The sequence below is a fragment of the Oryzias latipes genome, chromosome 13 (genome assembly GCF_053564925.1).
Source record: "Oryzias latipes strain Hd-rR chromosome 13, Olatipes_Hd-rR_3.1".
NCBI classification, from domain to species: Eukaryota; Metazoa; Chordata; class Actinopteri; order Beloniformes; family Adrianichthyidae; genus Oryzias; species Oryzias latipes.
The window spans coordinates 4725694-4743785 of NC_136249.1; the positions used below are offsets into that span (position 1 = coordinate 4725694).

At 43.5% G+C, this 18092-nt stretch overlaps 2 protein-coding genes across 3 annotated transcripts in view; one reads left to right on the forward strand and one right to left on the reverse strand.

The window, feature by feature from the left end:
• Window positions 1–6720, reverse strand: part of ulk2 (unc-51 like autophagy activating kinase 2) — a 29453-nt gene extending 22733 nt beyond the window's left edge. Inside the window, exons 1-3 of the mRNA XM_023961291.2 lie at window positions 5742–6720; window positions 3476–3568; window positions 3299–3340 (exon numbers count right to left, since the gene is read on the reverse strand). Of these exons, the coding sequence (XP_023817059.1) occupies window positions 3299–3340; window positions 3476–3568; window positions 5742–5831 (225 nt within the window). The 5' untranslated portion in view covers window positions 5832–6720. The remainder of the gene's footprint in view (window positions 1–3298; window positions 3341–3475; window positions 3569–5741) is intronic.
• Window positions 6721–10235: 3515 nt separating this feature from the next.
• On the forward strand, window positions 10236–15988 carry LOC111948464 (uncharacterized). Of its 2 annotated transcripts, XM_023961732.2 has the most exons (16): window positions 10236–10454; window positions 10555–10690; window positions 11845–11940; window positions 12375–12740; window positions 12933–13028; window positions 13111–13340; window positions 13441–13619; window positions 13701–13788; window positions 13891–14238; window positions 14320–14437; window positions 14502–14593; window positions 14678–14792; window positions 14996–15085; window positions 15178–15339; window positions 15447–15626; window positions 15702–15988. In XM_023961732.2, the coding sequence occupies exons 1-16, from the start codon at window positions 10386–10388 to the stop codon at window positions 15899–15901; spliced, it is 2565 nt and encodes an 854-aa protein (XP_023817500.1). In that variant the 5' UTR covers window positions 10236–10385; the 3' UTR covers window positions 15902–15988. The 2 variants fall into 2 exon arrangements, with proteins under 2 accessions (XP_023817500.1, XP_023817501.1); XM_023961733.2 differs by lacking the exons at window positions 10236–10454; window positions 10555–10690 and adding an exon at window positions 11336–11465.
• The last annotated feature ends 2104 nt before the right edge of the window (window positions 15989–18092 follow it).

An 18092-nucleotide genomic window follows, 5' to 3' on the forward strand; every position in this document is an offset into this window, starting at 1 on the left:
ACTAGACTTGAATCAATGTTTATTGTAAAGATGACTGACACATGTCACTTTCAAATAGTAAATGTAAAAAACTCAAGAGGCTACAGATGTGCTGTGTTCTTTTAAGACTCTCCAAAAACTCAATCGTCACCCATGAAACAGAAACAGATGTGATGTTATGAAGCCTTCTCACTCCTGAAGACAGATCGAGCTCTGTGATAACCTTACAGCTGTTGCAGTGGAGAAGAAGCCTTTAGATCAGTAAGACTGCTGGAGGAGCAGATGGGGTAATCGGCAGGGGACCAGAAAACAGAGTTATGCAAACACCGGATGGAAGTGGCCATTACTATGTGGGAGGAGCTTCATCATCCCTTCACATTCGTCTGCCTGTAGGTCCACTGAAACGCAGGAATTTGTGGGACGCAGCTCTAGCCAAAGACGACAGAGACTGGAGGAATATAAAGACTAGAGACACATAGCCGACGTTAAGCAACTACAACCCAGACTCTGATAGGCTGAACAACAAACTGATGCACATAAACTCAAAACTTCCCACGTCACAGCAAAAAACTCACTAAATCATTGCTTTTATGTGTCATTTCTGCTCAAACTAATTCATCCCACTCAACGTAGGAACAATAATAATAGGAAATGAGAGTGAGAACGAACAGCTGATTCTTAGACATCTATGTGTGAAAAGACTTTTTTGCAAACTTGCATTTGCAAACAGGGATGCATCACCATTCAAGTCATTCTACATCAGTGGGGTTTCTTATCTCAGGGATTGATTTTACAGTTTCCAGAAGTCTCCTCTCATCAGTGACCAGCCTGGTCTGGATGAATGCCACAGCAGAGAGAGACAGAGGTGTTTGTGCTGCCAACCATCAGCCAGGAAACTACCACTCATCTTTGGGCAGGAAAGAAAAACTCTTCATGTAAAACAACTGTTCAAAGGACAGCTCCCATTAAACATTAATTAATAATCATAGTAGGATCCTGTAGCTCCAGCAACAACTAGGGTTTCAGAAATCATTACTTCTTATGTTTACCTGCAGCCAGAGAATATCTGTATGTGGAACGGTGAGATTATAGAGAGCAGAGAAGAAGAAAGTAAAAGACCTTCAGTACTTTGGCTCCATCGTCCAGAAGAAAACAGGGTGTAAGAAAGGGGTGGAGAGGTGTGTGCAACCAGGTTAGAACAGGTGGAGGAAGGTTTCAGGTGTGATGTGCGACATCAACAAGAATCAAAGGACAGGTGTAGAAGACTGTGGTGGGAGCAGCCATGGTTTAGAGACCCTGATGCAAAGACAGGAGGCAGAACTGGAGGTGGCAGAGATGAAGGTTTTCTTTGAGAGGGACCAGGATGGGTCAGGAATGAATCTATCAGAGGAACAGATCATGGCAGATGTTTGGGAGATAAATGCAGAGAAGACATATCTAGTTAGTTTTGCCATTCTGAAGAGAGACCATGATTCTGTTGGTGAAAGGACACCAAGGTTGGAGCTACCAGTAAAGAGACCTGGAGGAAGACCACAGAAGAGGTTCATGGGTGTGGTGAAGGACAACATGGGGGTGGTTGGTGTGAACAAGGAGGACGTAGATGATAGGAGCAGATGGAGAAGAACATTTTGCTGTGGAGACCCTTAACAACAGCAGCTAAGACAAAGAAGTCTTCTCTAAGTGTTATGGTAAGGGGGCAACCAAGAAAAAAAAAGGTTGGCAAGAAGTTGAAAACAGTTCAGCTGTCCTGTGCCACAAGCCCATGTTTGAGCCTGTCAATCATTGGCAAGGCTGCAGTTTGCATTTATGTCTGGGAAGCTCTAAAGTTCATGTGTTCTGACCAACTCACCTATTTCCACACAGCACTGAGGGTCACCTGACAGCACATGAGGAGTCAGTTACATAAAGCTCTTCTCAAGCTTTTAAAGCCTGTTTGCTGCATGTGACACAACACCGATAGAAACACACGCCAAACCACTGTTTTTCAACCAGTGTGCTGTGGGAAGCTGCCCTCATTAACTGATCTAAAAACATTTCCCATCTCCAGGATATCAGCTCTGAGTTCATCCAAACAGTCCCTGATAAAACACTGAGTAGTTAGGAATATGAAAGATCAGAAAATACTTTTTTCATTGTGTTTATTTGATTCTGTTGAAGACATTTTGATCAGAATGACGGTACCACGATTCAGCTGCAGCTTCAGCTCTGTTTTAAGAAAAGTCCCGCCCCTTTAACTGTCTCCACCAATCATTCTTGGAGGCTTAATCATATGTCATCAGTCTGACCAATCAGAAGTGGTTAAAGTCTTCACTTCCTTGTTCTTAATTCTGCTGATAAAGTCTCTCAATTCCAACAAAAATACCATCAAAAGCTCGTCTTTAGCGGTGTAGCTTTCCACAGAATCTGGTATCAGACCGTGGAACAAGAGAACCAAACAATGAAGCTCAGAGAAGAGAGTCTGTCTGCGTTCAGCGGCTGTTTGCACTACATCTCCCATGATGCATTGGGTTAAACTGACAGTGTCTCAGCGCACAATGAGCCTTTCTTTGTTTAACGTCTTGAAACCACAACAAACACGCATACAACAGTTTTTAAATCTTCTGACTTAACTTTTATTACGTCTTTTAGAAAAAACAGCTGCAACTTCCAGCTTTTTCTGCCACAATTATCAGAAAATGTATGTGAGATTGTGGAGGGACTGTAGATCAATACAGACTACGAGTTTCTCTTTTTTTTTTTTTTTGATGCTGGTGTGCCGCGGGATTTTTGTCAAGGTTAAAGTGTGCCGTGGCTCAAAAAAGGTTGAAAAACACTGATCTAGACCATTCAGAGCAGTGCTGAGCTCCTGCTCTGTAAGGAGCATCCAAAACAACCTCTGACCACAAATCCCAGTGTAAAGCCTTCCAGTATTTGTGCAGCAGCAGCACCTGAATGAAGCAGCTTTGTTGATACAAAACACAGCTGGAGCTTCTGAAGAAGCAGCCTGATCCTCAGAACAGATCAGAGCCAAAGCCAGAGGTCAAGAGGAGGAGCCAAAAGCTGGATTTTCTCAACAGGCTTATGAAAAAAAAAGAACCCTCGTTCAAAAAGTAAAGCCATCTCATTACTAAAAACAATACAAAGTGAACAAAAGCACCATCTGACCAGTAAGTCAACTCCCCGCTCAATAGTTCATCCAGTTAAAGTATTTTCTTCCAGAGGTCATCAGTGCCAACATGTTTTGATAACATCATCATCATGTGAACCCTGCATGTTGGAGTGTGTGCAGCTCAACACCACATGAATGTTAGATTGAAGCAGGGAGGCTTCTGGAACGTACCTGAACATCATAAAGGCCCACGATGTTTTCATGCTGCAGCTCCTGCATGGAAACAGAAGAAAATGTTAGGGAGCTCAAGTATTTGATCTGATGGGGGGGGGGTGTCATGGCTTCAGAGTGAGAAAGAAAAAACAAGAATATGTCTGCTGTGAAGGAAATCTGTGAGCAGTCGGTCACCTTGAGGATTTTGATTTCTTTTCCAAGAAGGATCTGGGATTTGGTCAGGTTCTTCTTATTGATGCTCTTAATGGCCACTTCCCAGTCTGTTTTCTTCAGAAAGACAAAAAGGTTCAATGATGACTTCATATGCCATGAATTACACAACAGACTGTTAGACATATTTAGTATTTCTATCTGAGCTCCTTCTTTCCCCGTAATATCTCCTTTGACTGAAACCATGTTTCCACTCCACACGCCCTGCAGTGCTGCATTTAGAACGAAGACACATCAACATAATCAGGGATTTTAACTAGAATGTTTTGTGGACATCAGCATCAACTTCTTTTTTGTGATTTATCAGAGTGTTGGGATGTGTGTGATCTGCAGACTCCCTCCAGTCTGAGCTGCATTAACCGCTAGACGGAAGGATGAAGGAACTTTTAGAATGAGGTCAGCAGGCTTTCTAAGAGCTAGGCCAGCGTTCAGAGCTGAGCGGCGTGCTGAATGACGAGGCTGACGGCGAGGACAAGCGCCCGTCTACTTACACTGAAAGCCTCAGGAGGCCAGAGGGACACATTTTCCCCCTGAACTGAGTTCATGTGAGCAGATGGGTTCCAGGAGCCACAAAAGCAGCACTTCTGGAGCCCACGTGCACAAAGAGGCTCAGAGGACGAGTGCTGCGGCCGAAAACACACAACTCACCGCGAAGAAAGGACAACACTACTGTTTCAGTGTCCTCGAAATGCAAAGAGTGCAGTAACGACATTTGCAGAAATAAAAAGGCATGCTTCCAGATGAGGAGTCAATATAACAGGGGATGTTCCTCAGACTCCAGTCTGACATGGTTACATGGAAATACTCAGACGAGCGAGCTGCATCCACCTCTGCACGGCCAAGTGCGACTGAGCTGCCAACTGTACAACCACAGGCAGGGGAAGGAGACACGCTGCTGGCCCGTCATGCATCACGGGGGGGGGGGGGGGGGGGGTCCAAAACTATCAAGTTAAAAAGGTTTCCAGTGAGCCAGGACTGAAGGCGTGTGCTGTATCTGCCGTCACTCTCCAGCAGCATGAGTGAGCTTTCAGAATAAGACATGATCTCATTAATGAATCACAGCATGAGCACCTCAATGATGAAGCAAAGGACAACACCAGACTAAAGGACAACACTTCATTTGTTGTTGTGAGGCACCTTCATCTAAGAACGTAGGATTAATAATAGTCTGTAGAGTATTGTTGTTTCTCTCATGACAAACCTTAGTCAGCCTATTTTCTCTGGACTATGGGCTACAAACCACAATGATATTAGCTGAAATGCTCAGACATGTTCCGGGGTTTATTTCAAAAAAATGTAAAGCAGGATACAGTACTCTCTGCATCCAGATATATAAAGCCCAATCTATCTGTGCAATTGACTTCTGACAGGAACAGACACAAAACTCTGAAGGGATGGACCAAAGGAACAATCCTAGTCATTTCAGGATGGCCAAAACTGGTTTTTCCTAAGAAAACCTCTGGATTTTTCTCCTGCTTGTTGTCTTATGGTAAGAATTGTTGTGACTCAAAGCACAACAGCGACGTCTCTCCTTGGAAGAGACAGAAGAGCACACAGGAGTCAGCTGAACAGCCCGATCACCGGGGGCAAAATGCCTCTATAAATAGCCTACTTGGAAGGCAGTAAATCAAAACGGATCCCATGCAGTCCGCAGGCTCTGACCTCACGGAGGAGAGCGCGCGCTGCGAGGATGCGCCACGAACACGCGCTGCATCCCGGGGCTGACTGGCCGCTTGCAGCTCCCGTCAGAGACCCTGCAGGACTGAGCTGCGGGTCAGGCTGACCCAACTCTCCATTCATGACTCTCAACTTTTGTCTTTGTCCGTTTCTTTATGACTCACAAGCGTTACAGTAGAGGGTGACATGACGTCACTAATGCCCCGCATCCTTCGTCACGGCGAACGCCTCTCGGTGTGAATGAGCGCCGTTACATAAAACTCTGCTGCTATTCTCCTAGCAGATGGATCTGCGCCCCCACCCCCACCCGTCAGCAGGCCCGTTCACCGCCGCCTGACTGACTCATCCGGTTCATGAATGAACGCGGACCGACTCAGGTGCCGGATGAAGCGCGTGCACTACAGAGACAGACAGACAGCCCCGTCATCAGTCCTCACCCTGCAGCCCGCACACATGCACGGTGCTGCGGCAGACAGAGCAGCGCCCTCCGTGGACTGACCCACATTCTCAGATTGGCCTCCTTAAACGGCGGGAGGGCGAGCCGAGCGTTTACCTTCCTGTGTCTCCCCTTGAACACCACAGCAAACGCCCCGTGCCCCACCAGGTCCTTCCTGCTGTACTCGAAGTCCCCCACAGCCTCCATGGGGCCGAAGGTCGGCCGCTCCCCGCCGGGTCTGCGGAGGGAAAATGTCCTCTGGGTTGTGATGCTACTCTGTCGCCGCTGGCTTACTTCATGGCTGCTCCCGCTCGTGATCCAGTTTATACTTTAAATAAGAAATGCAGCCAGGACATGACGCATTCACGGACCCTTCAAGTAAGTTTGGATGTTTGCAACTCCACGAGGATCGTTCAGCATTTGTCTTGACACCGAGCTGTCAGCCTCCGAGTAGTAATCCACACCGTCTCCGGTCATCCAGCGGGTTCGGACGGGCTGTCCTACATGATGGCCGGCAGGATGGACGGAGAACCGCGAGCACTGAAGGAGAGGCTCCTCCCGAGCTCTCCGTTAGCCTGACTGAGACATGACACCCCCGGGGCTGCAGCCAGCGTCCCCCGTGCGATCATAGTTGGTCTTAACGGTCAGAAACACACACCGACGCTCCGGTGACCGGTTCTTCTTCCTCCTCTGGAACACGCTAAAAAGCTAGCCAACATTAGCGAGCAGGTCCGCGATCAGCTGCTAGCTGGAGACACATCAAGGATGCTAGGTCACCGAGGACAGCACCGACCGAGCGCCCCGGAGACGTCTGCCCGTCACAGACGGCGGTGGACGTCTACGAGTCTCTGCTTTAACCACAGTTCACAACGTAAGGCAGCTCCGTCCGCGGTAACAGGGTCAAATACGCCCGCTTTACCAGCCTTCCTAGCTAAAACTACTACTTTCAGTTACGTCCGGCCGCGCGCTCACAGACGGATGCTACAAAAATGGTTGGATTGAAGCTACTGTTCTGTCATGACGGACAGACTGCAGGCCGTCTACCGCTGACCTAAACAATGCAACAAACTAGCGCCATGTTCTGCTTTTATACAGCAGCTCATCCGCGGACCTGGTGAAGATATATCCTTCCGCTGCATGGGTTAGTTCGCTAGAAGTCCAAACTAAGTAATTTCTCTATTTCTTTTTTACAGATGACCTTCTGATTATGATTAAGTTTAAATCTCATCTGATTATGTTGGCACTATGTCACCTATTAATTTTTTGTTATTTCTAATAAACAGTCTTTGAGTTAAAGCGGTCTAAACAAACAAACAAACAAACAAACAAATTCCTTTAAACTAATAGGACGTGTGTGGATCTTGTAGTCATTGTCTATAAAAGGAATATTCTTTTCTTAAATAACGTAACATTTTAAGAGGAGAGATGCTCTTTTTTGCTGCAGGGTCACATTGACGGTACATTACGCCCCCTGGTGGCTGAAAACGTGCAGACTGCCTAAACAGCTCCCAAAACAAACCTCATTGCAATCACATATTTTTTGTCTACAGCCCTCATTTTCTTTTATTCCTTTGTCCCTATACTAAATTAACACACTATTCAGACGTATTCCACTAAATTCCCACTGTATCAATACAGTGCAACTCTGAGGATCTTTAACATGTTTTTCTTTCCAGATTGGAAAAGAAAAATGGTTCGTTCTTCTGTTATGATGTCTTTGATGGTAGCACTGCTACACGTGTGCATCCTCAGAGTGAGAAATGTGATGTGATGTGTTGAATCAGCCGCGTCGGGGGGCTGCTGTGTCTAAAGACGTGTGTCACTGCAAACTTTGAGGGAAGTTCAAACTATTTGTGTTTTCAATTAAAAGGCACACCAGAGATTTTACTCAAACTTCACAGACTTTTGAGGGCAGCTAAATAACTTCCTAACGAACAAATCAAAGCGGCTCTCTGTTGTCCTGAGGGGTTAGCAGAATACTTCACCAGCATTCACACCCAGAAAACCCCAAAACACTCCAGGAGAAACTCTGGATCTGGATCTGACCACTGATCTTTATTTTAACTCCTTAATACCTATTGAGGCAAATATGCATCAAACCACTTTTAACCCTTGTGCCATCCAAGCCACTTCAACGTTGGGAGTTGGGTCATCTAGACCCACTAGACAGTTCTCTGAACCTTTTTTCTTCAATGATTTGTGATCTTCACTGGTGTCCATGGATTACATGAAATCTTTCCACCTTTATCCACCTTTGTCATGGTAGGGAGAACACGTCAATGGAAGGGGGGGGTCATCTAAGATAGCACAAGGGTTATAAATGTGATTTCATGTTTGTTTTTCAGGTCAGGGCTGTGAGTTTAGTGAGAGTAGCTGTTAGTAGTCCTTCTGAGCTGTTTGCTGAGGAAAGCCAGGAGGCTAAAGAAGTTTAGTTTCTCCATCACCACCTGTGTGGAGTTTATCACTGGTGAAGCTGAGAGGTCAACAACTATTGGGTTGTTGTTTTAATTAATGGAGGTACACCAGCCCCTCTGTCAATATGTTTATAAGCTGTACATTATCCATGAAGCAAATAAAAAAGTTTGCAAAAATCCCACAAACTCCATTGTAGCTCCTGGCAACCCAGTCTCATCCTAAAATGTGTAGTAGCTACATTTGTCCACATGGAAATACGTGACAGGTTCACAAAAACGGCCCGTAACTTGTGAGACACTTACGTTTCATTTTCCTATTCATTTTCTATTAGCCTTCTCAGGATCACGTGACTTCTGAGGTTTTGCCTGCCGTGAAAAAAAACATGGCGGATGCTCGTTCATTTTTCGGTAGAAAATCCCACAAAACAGGATTTTTTAAGGACTAATCTTTATTCTGACAACATTTCTAGTGAGAAATATACCATTTACTTTCAGAAGGCTTTTATAAAAATGCAGTTTTTAGTTATCTTTTTTTGCTCTGTGAAAACGTTTTTTTAGGGGCTCTAAATTGTGAAAAACAAACGTTTACACCTACGTTAGTCCACAGGGCGAAACGTCTTTATTTTACAACAGTGGTCCCAAGCCACCGGGCCTCGGGACACTTGGCACCGGTACCGATCCATCCGCGGGACACTAGGCCCGGTTCCGATCCATCCGCGGGACACTTGGCACCGGGCCGCGGGACACTAGGCATCGGTACCGATCCATCCGCGGCACACTTGGCACTGAGCGGCGGGACACTTGGCACCGGTACCGCGGGACACTAGGCACCGATCCATCGGCGGGACACTTGGCACCGGGCCGCGGGACACTAGGCACCGGTACCGATCCATCCGCGGCACACTTGGCACCGGTACCGATCCATCCGCGGGACACTTGGCACCGGGCCGCGGGACACTTGGCACCGGTACCGATCCATCCGCGGGACACTTGGCACCGGGCCACGGGACACTTGGCACCGGTACCGATCCATCCGTGGGACACTTGGCACCGGGCCGCGGGACACTAGGCACCGGTACCGATCCATCCGCGGGACACTTGGCACCGGGCCGCGGGACACTAGGCATCGGTACCGATCCATCCGCGGCACACTTGGCACCGGGCCGCGGGACACTAGGCACCGGTACCGATCCATCCGCGGGACACTTGGCACCGGGCCGCGGGACACTAGGCACCGGTACCGATCCATCCGCGGGACACTTGGCACCGGGCCGCGGGACACCGGTATCGATCCATCCGCGGAACACTTGGCACCGGGCCACGGGACACTAGGCACCGGGCCGCGGGACACTTGGCACCGGTACCGATCCATCCGCGGGACACTTGGCACCGGGCCGCGGGACACTTGGCACCAGGCGATCCGCGGAAAATTTTTTGCACCGGGACGCACAGAAAGAAAAAATAATTTCCATTTTATTGTTTTATTTTTATTTTGAAATTTATTTTATTTTGAAAAGTGACCGGATAAAGTTGCACATGATTACACAGTGGATTTACGTTCATTATTATTATTACTTAAGAGAAAATACCCCCCCCGGTCCACGGTAAACGTGCCCCCCACCCCCACCGGTCTGCGGTAAACGTGTCTTGCGTTTTACCGGTCCGCGGTTGGGGACCACTGTTTTACAACACTTGCGCATTCTTTTCTCGTTCATTTCTGTGGGTCACGTGACTGACAGGTTTCCTAGCAGGAGCCAGGACCCAAAATATAGCGGACATCGCCTGGGTTTTTGATGTGAATTTATTATTATTGGCTTTATAAACACTTTGTTTTATATCACTCAACAAAATAGTATCAACGGAACATTTTTATGTTGCTATGGTGGTAGCTACGGACGCTACCGGCGAACCGGAAGGAAGCCACGGTTTTCTTTTTTTATTGAAAAAGACAATTGAGGTTAACGTTTGAGACAATTTACTGACTTTTGATTCGTTTTAATTGCTTTTACTGCGAGAAATGGACACTAAATTTATTAGTTTTATAGTAATGAGTTCTACTAAATGTTTTTATAGAAAATACCAAGACCAGTCAAAACCGGTGTCCTTTACACCGGCGTCCTAGCTACATTTTTTTTCTTCATACGATTTTTTCTTTGTCATATTTACAGATCCATCTCTAGGAAAAAGAAATTAAACTTTAGTGTAGCCACATGTCTTTTGAGTAATTTAAACAAAAAATATTTACACAAAGCAGGCTTGTTTCGTCAGTCCACGGGTTGGGCAACTAAATGGTGACACCCACTACCTATTTAAACCCCCTGGAGTTTTACATGCTTTGTGGATCGCGATGGAGCCGGTAGGGGACAAAGTCGATGACGCTTTATTTCTCGCAGACGCGCTTATAGAAGAATTCAAGGTGGGTTCGATTTCATTGAATTTTGTAAAAATGAAAAAAAAAAAACGTTTATTTATATAACCAGTGACATCGTGTATGTCTTTATAACTTTATTTTGTAGCGTAAACAGCCTGCAGCTGTACAACCGTCGGGAACAGGCCCAGTGACCTTTGTTAGGCACGAGGAGGACGAGTATGGAAATCCTTTGCCTAAACGTCGTAGAACAGGAGAGCGGCGGAAACCTGTTTCATCCAAAAGTGAGTAAACCTGGTCACATTGCTTGTTGCACTTTTAAAACAACAAAGGAAAGGGGATGGAATCAAGGGAAGTAGGAAGCTGCTGACAAGATGGCCACACAAGGTTTGGCATCAGGCACACACGTGGCTTTCGCGGTACAAGTCTAGATTTGTTTTTGTAATTTTGGCAGAACCAGAATAGAATTGGGGGGGGCTATTGATACCTCGATTTTTAAAAAGTACTCGGACACCATCCTTTTTGAAAAATTATATTTACATTAAATAAAAAAAACTCATTCAAACGCAATGCATTGTGGTCTAAACATGCCAATGTGGTGAGCATGGACGCACACTCGTTTTGGCAGACTTCCTAGGGGAGTTAAAGGGCACTGGCTTTTGGAATTTAGATTTGGAAAAAGTGGTTAGCTTATAGCACTTTAGGGTGAAAATGGTGAAACAATTTGGGCTACCATTCAGAGAACTAGACTAAGTGGCCCAACCCCCCTGGCGCTCCCGCTGCCCACAAGGCCAGTGACGGGGTGGGGGGACATCATCATCATCATCGTCATCATCATCGTCATCATCATCGTCATCGTCATCGTCATCAATAGCCAATCATGATAGAAGGGGATAAGGCTGTGTGAAACGCCTCCATTTACTCCCACTCTAATAACAAGACCCCACTAGTTCTAAATCCTTTTTAGTCGTACAATACAAATATGGAAAACCTACTTTCCACTGTCTTTGTAAAGGGTGAACTGGAATTTGGCGAGGGATTACTGGAATTTAGTGAAAGGCAAGTTCATTTCAGTGTCTTTTTATTTATTTTTTTATCATGGGGGTTTTCTGTATTATAAAACACATATAGATTGTTTTAGTCTCTATGATGCCTAACAGGCCAAGATGTTAGCAGGGTATTATCAAGGCTATCTATGCGTACACCATTCCAAGGACCACAATAATTACCTTTAATATGTTATTAAACTTGTCTCAATTAGGAAGTTCTGGATTTTGAGTAATGTGGCTAGAATTGAAAAACTGCTATAACTTTCTCCATAGTGCACTATCCAAAAATAAGCATTTGTTTCAGCTCTAGGATGCTAAGCAACCAGAACAGTGAAAGGCCTGTATGTCTGGCAGATAATTCTCTTTACTCGTGCTCTTATTTATTTCAGGAACTCCAACAATGGCTCAAAGTCCAACTGTAGACCAATTGTGCATGCCATCTACTAGTGGACAGCAGAGTGTGACAGAACCTTCTCACGATATAGGTAAGTTATTGATACAGTTGTCCTCAGAACTTTTTTTTTCTGAGAACAATTTAAAGTATATTAAAATGTAGTTGATCTACATAGTTTACCTCAATTTTTTTCTGTCTAAACAGTTGCTGCATGAATTCCCCTCAATCCATAACTGCTAAAAAACTATATAATGCAGGAATATCTAGTGGTTGGATGCTAAAATTCGGGCACCATGCTCACTACTTTTTTTTTTAAAGGCGAAGAAAGTCCTCAATTTCACAAAGTGAAAATCTAATTGATACAACCATTTTGCGACTGCCATTTATAAATCCATTGTGCTCTGAAGATGAAAACATTGTCACGTATTCATAGCCTTTTGGAGTTCTTAATCACGTGGAACACATTTTCAGAATCTACTTTTACATACTGTAACACCCCCCCTGTTTCTTCTTTTTCCTCAATAGGGTCCCTCATCAAAGAGGTTCAAGACCTTCTGGGCCCCGCTGAAGACCCAACTCCATCACACTGGACGGCTAGGAAAGCTTCGTCCTTGGAAAAGTGGACAGTGTTGAGACCTTTTATGGTCGATCAGATGTTGCAATCTGGGAAGCCAAAAGGGGGACAATGCCATCACTGTCGCTCTCAGGTTGCAGTAATAGTGTGTCACGACTGTTTGCCAAGACCACTTTATTGTGCGTCATGTGATTTGGCTGTACATGACAACAGAGTACTTCACAACCGATCAGCGACGGTGGAGGGATTTTATAGGCCACTCCCACCAACCACTTTCATCAAGGAAGAGGGAGGAAAACTTACTTTCCACGAAAGAGGTACTTTTTCTCATTAAAATCACATGGGCCTTTTAAATTTGTTAAATAAATCAAAACCACCCTCAATGCTTGTTTAAAAATCTTTAAAAAAAAAAAAAAAAAAAGATGCATTATTTTTTCCTTTGAGAAATAAAACACATTTGCAGATAATATTTTATGTTTTAACTAATATGAATTGTTTACTTTTACAAGCATGCCTTTTGCCTGTCGTCCTTCCCTGCTGTGACTGCTCTACTGGTCAAACAGAAGTTTCTGCAGGAAAACAAGTGATTCTGATTGGAATGAATGGTAATGTTCCTTTCTTCTTTTTTTCAAAATAATAGTCTTTCAAAGTTATACTGTAATAAAATGTGATTTATTTCTTTTAAAGGACGATACAACCTATCCCTGCCAAATGTTACCTGTTCCTGTGGAAAAACCTGGGATGTTGGCATTGGTGATTTGGTTGAAAGTGGATATTGGCCAGCCACAGTACATTTTGAGACTTTATATACAGTGGATTTGTTCACATCATATGAAGATCTTAAAATTACTGCACCAGGAATGTCAAGGCATGCTTTTGTCGGAATGCTTGAACAGCGCACTAAAGTCTTTGGTCGAGTAAGTTACATAATTGAGGCAACAACTGTGTTTTACATTGACTGTTGTATCTTTAACTTTTGTCTTTTTTTTGTTTTCTTTTCGTTTTGTTTTGAACCAGAGTGGAAAAATATGTGGCGACACCATGCAGAAATCTTTTCTGGAGTGGTCCTATGCCAAATTTGAAGTTGAGAGGCTGTCACTGGTGCATCACTTTAAGTGCCCAGCATGCACCCCCTCCATGTTGGCTGTTGCAGTGGATGGGAACCGCAAACTTTACCGCTTCAGAAGCCAACCAGGGTATGGGGTAAACATTTTCAATGTTATGTTGAATTTTCTATGGATGTAATTTTAACATGTTTTTTTTTTTTTTTCCATTAGACCTGATGGATTTTTTGACGGTGTTTTTTTGGCGAAAGATACAGAGGTGGCCTCTTTTGTGGACTATATCCATGGTGCAACACGACATGTAAGGTCGACTTTTTTAAAAGTGTATTAAGTTTCTCAAAATATTCCATGCATCTTAATATACAACAATCAAATTTGTATATCTTTTGGTCATCTGTAATAGAATCCTGGAAAGGGAAGATGTGGAGGAGGCGAGTGGTTAGCAGCACGAGAGTCCTCTCACAAATCTGCCAGCAAAGTGGATGAGGAAGGTGTTGAGGTTGCTGTGTGCCGTCATGGGGTCTTGTTGAAAGGACTCAATATGTTCCGTGGAGAAATTTTTGCATATCCTCTCTTTCTCCAAAAAGAACTTGCTGCTCAGAATGTAGGGTTTTTCTGCTCCGATGTGGTGTGCAAATATTGGCCATATCTGCAGAAGGTTGTGCGCCACTGTCCTGAACTACAGGGGTTGTTGACAATGCATCCTTTCCTCTCAATCATGCATGCTAAAGCACATTCCTGGATGTGTGAGGTAATGATTGCCAACCTCTTTTGCACTATCACTCCAGATATTAAACTCAATGCTAACGGAAACAAATCACATTTGTTGCAGTTGCAGTGGGGAGGTCGAAACCAAGAGGGAGCAGGAATAACAATGGGGGAGGAGGTTGAGCAAGTGAACAGCTTCCTGTCTCGGGCAGCCATATGTTCTAAATACATGTCCAAAGCTGGTAAGTATATTATAAAAATGTATTGTTTTTTGTTATGCTGGGCTAATATATGTTGTGCTTGAAGTACGCACAGATATCCTTACGATACAGGCTATTGGATGGAACAAGCGGAAGGTGGAAAAGCTTGACCAGATTCTAGCAAAAAGATACATCAAGGTAAAAACTAGACATCCATTTTCCATGACTCTTAGACTTCTTTCATTCAAACACTGTTCAACAATGTTGCAATATTTTTGACAGACCGCACAAAGGATTTCTGAAGCATTGGCAGATCTTGATCAACTAACTAAAGAGCTGTCGATACAAGAAGACACTGTCCAGCAATGGGTGTCTGATGTAAAAAATTGGGCTGCAGGTACTGTGAAGCTTATTGGGGGGAAAAAATTATAGACAGACAGACACACAAAAATTGTTCTTTTTTTTTTTAATTCCAATGACATTTATATTAGTAAACCTCCAAATGAATGCCTTTTTATAGAATTTTGGCCCAAGTCAAACTGTCAAAGCACCTTGTGTTCTTAAAATAATTTTAATTACTTCTACTTTTCTCCCCACAAGATTCAACTGGTCATAATGACCTTGAAAAAACCATTGAAGGACTGTATCTGAGCATCAAACAGAGGAAATATGAATTGTATCGCAAGGCTGGTGAGGGGAAAAAAATAAAAAGTTATTGAAAATGTCTGAAATACTCTTGTAAGATAAAGCTGGGTATGCATGAACTTTTTTTTTCCCTCTAGATGGCAACAAACGGCGTCATCTATTACGAAAGAAGATTGCTACAGAAAAGAGAGCCTTAGACGATGCCATCACAAAACGAAACACTGATTTGTCTGAAACAGAGAAATTACCTTCTTCTGATGTGCTTTTGGCTCATGAGAACTATTTCTGGCCTTGGGAATGTACGTTTTTTTTGTTTTGTTTTTTTATTCAACAAAAAACTTTAATACCTAACTTTAGATGAATTTTAATGGGGATTTGAAATGACTGAAACTGTGCTGAATTTTAGGTCATGGTGACATGGTTAAGAAAAAGCAGCTTTTTGACAAGGTAATGCTGCTGACCAGGTTGAAAGAAGAGAAGGTCATTGTGGTTCGGGAAGTTAAGCAGCACTGGGAGTACCTAAGGAATGCGGTTGGGATGCTTGAAGAGCTTTCTTCTCAGATTTCTGAAGGGATCACTGAGCAAAGTTGGTAAAACATTCTTTTATAAATGAAAATATGGAAAGACACTTGATTTTAATTTGTCTTTTTGTCATCGTCAGGCAACACTGACGCCTTGACAGAGCAAGGACGAGAGGGGCTACTGTGTTTGCTGAAAAGAAGGTCGACAGAACTCCGTGCTCGACAGGATGCTGCACGCAAAATATACCAGAATGTTTTGGGATTGCAAGCATTGTGTTTAGATGACTCTTCCACAGATGAGGAAAACTTAGACAGTAGTTCCTCGGATGAAGATATTTGACACCGCCATGCCCACCCCACCCCCAAATGTCTCCAGAAGAACATAAGTAAACTGTGATAATTGACCAATAAATTCTCTTGAATGAAATTGGTGGATTTTTAATTTTGCACTACTCTTTTTACATTGCATAATTTAAAGGTATTATTAAACTAGTTCTGATATGGATATTATAGTATATGTATGTATATGTGTATACATATATGTAGGTATGTACAGTGAGGTCAATAAGTATTTGATCACCCTGTGATTTAGCAAGTTCTCCCCCTTAGGAAACATGGAGGGGTCTAAAATTTTTCCATTTCCACAGTGAGAGCCAGAATCTAAAGAAACATTCAGAAATCGCATACGATTTTTGTAAACAATTTATTTGTATATTACTGTTACAAATAAGTATTTGAGCACTTAATTATCAGAGATTTCTGACCAGCAAAGACTTGCAGTTCTGCTTTTAAATAGGGCAATTGCCAAGCAGCTTGGTGAGAAAAGGACAACTGTTGGAGCAATTGTCAGAAAATAGAAGAGGCTAATGATGACTGTCAATGTCCCTCGGACTGGGGCCCCTCGCAAGATCTCATCTCGTGGGGTATGGATGATGCGAAGGAAGGTGAAGAATCAGCCCAGGATTACACGGGAGGAGCTGGTCAATGACCTGAAGAGAGCTGGGACCACTGTTTCCAAGGCTATAAGTAATACATTGAAACGTCATGGTTTAAAATCATGTATCGCACGGAAGGTTCCCCTGCTGAAGGCAGCCCATGTCAACGCCCGTCTGAGGTCTGGCAATGACCATCTTGATGATCCAGACGAGTCATTGGAGAAAGTCTTGTGGTCTGAGACCAATATAGCACTTTTTGGTCTCAAATATATTCAGTGTGTTTGGAGGAGAAAGAAGAAGCATCATCCCAAGAACACCATACCTACAGTGAAGCACGGAGGTGGAAGCATCATGCTCTGAGGGTGTTTTTCTGCATAAGGGACAGGACGACTGCACTGTATTAAGGAGAGGATGAACAGGGCTCTGTGTTGTGAGATATTGGGCAAAAACCTCCTAACCTCTGTCAGAGCGTTGTAGATGGGTCGTGGCTGGGTCTTTCATCATGACAATGACCCGAAGCAAACAGCCAAGAAAACCAAGGAGTGGCTCCGTAAGAAGCATATCAAGGTAATGAAGTGGCCTAGCCAGTCTCCAGACCTAAATCCAATAGAGAATCTTTGGAGGGAGCTGAAACTCCGTGTTGCTCAGCGACAGCCCCGAACCCCGACAGATCTAAAGAAGATCTGTAGAGGAGTGGGCCAAAATCCCTAATGCAGTGTGTATTAACCTAGTGAAGAAATATATGAACCGTTTGACCTCTGTAATTGATTAACAACGGCTTCTGTACCAAATATCAAAGTTGTTTAACTCAAGTGATCAAAAACGTATTTGTCACAGACTTTTACAAAGAAATTGTACAACGTGATTTCTGAATGTTTCTTCAGATTCTGTCTCTCACTGTGGAAATGCACATATGATGAAAAATTTAGACACCTCCATGTTTTAAAATTGTGAGAACTTGCTGAATCACAGGGTGATCAAATACTTATTGACCTCACTGTATATAAGTATCAATGTTACTGTTTTTCTTGGAAAACAATGGATCACACATAGGATGTATGATCCATCCCCTTGGGTCCAACCTGAAGCTAAGTATCAGGAGCTGAACATACGTACATTATTTTTTGGGAGTAAATGGCAATATGCAATTTGAATTGATCTCAAGACCTCATCTCTCACATCCACATAAAATTTTGATCATACCGAAAACGTTTAACCCCTTAATATCCATTGATGCACATATGCATATCCATTCCAATATATTTAAATTTTTTCCGCAGGTGTAAATTAATGTAGATGTTAATAGGTAAACAATGTATGAAATTCATAAATTATATATTTTAATGTGACAGGCTCTGAAAGTTTTCAAAGCTAAAGTTTAATTCTATATCAAATGAAAGTATAAAAAGGGGCCTATGCTTTGTTCTTGTGCGCTTGCTTTGAAGAGGGGGAGGGGCGGCAATGACTGCGCGTGAGTAGTTAAAGGACTGGCTTGCCAAGAAGCTGATGCAAGACTACAAACGGTAAGAAATGAACATACATCGGGAAATCTAAACTATTTGAACTTTAAAATAAATACCAATAATCTATAATTTT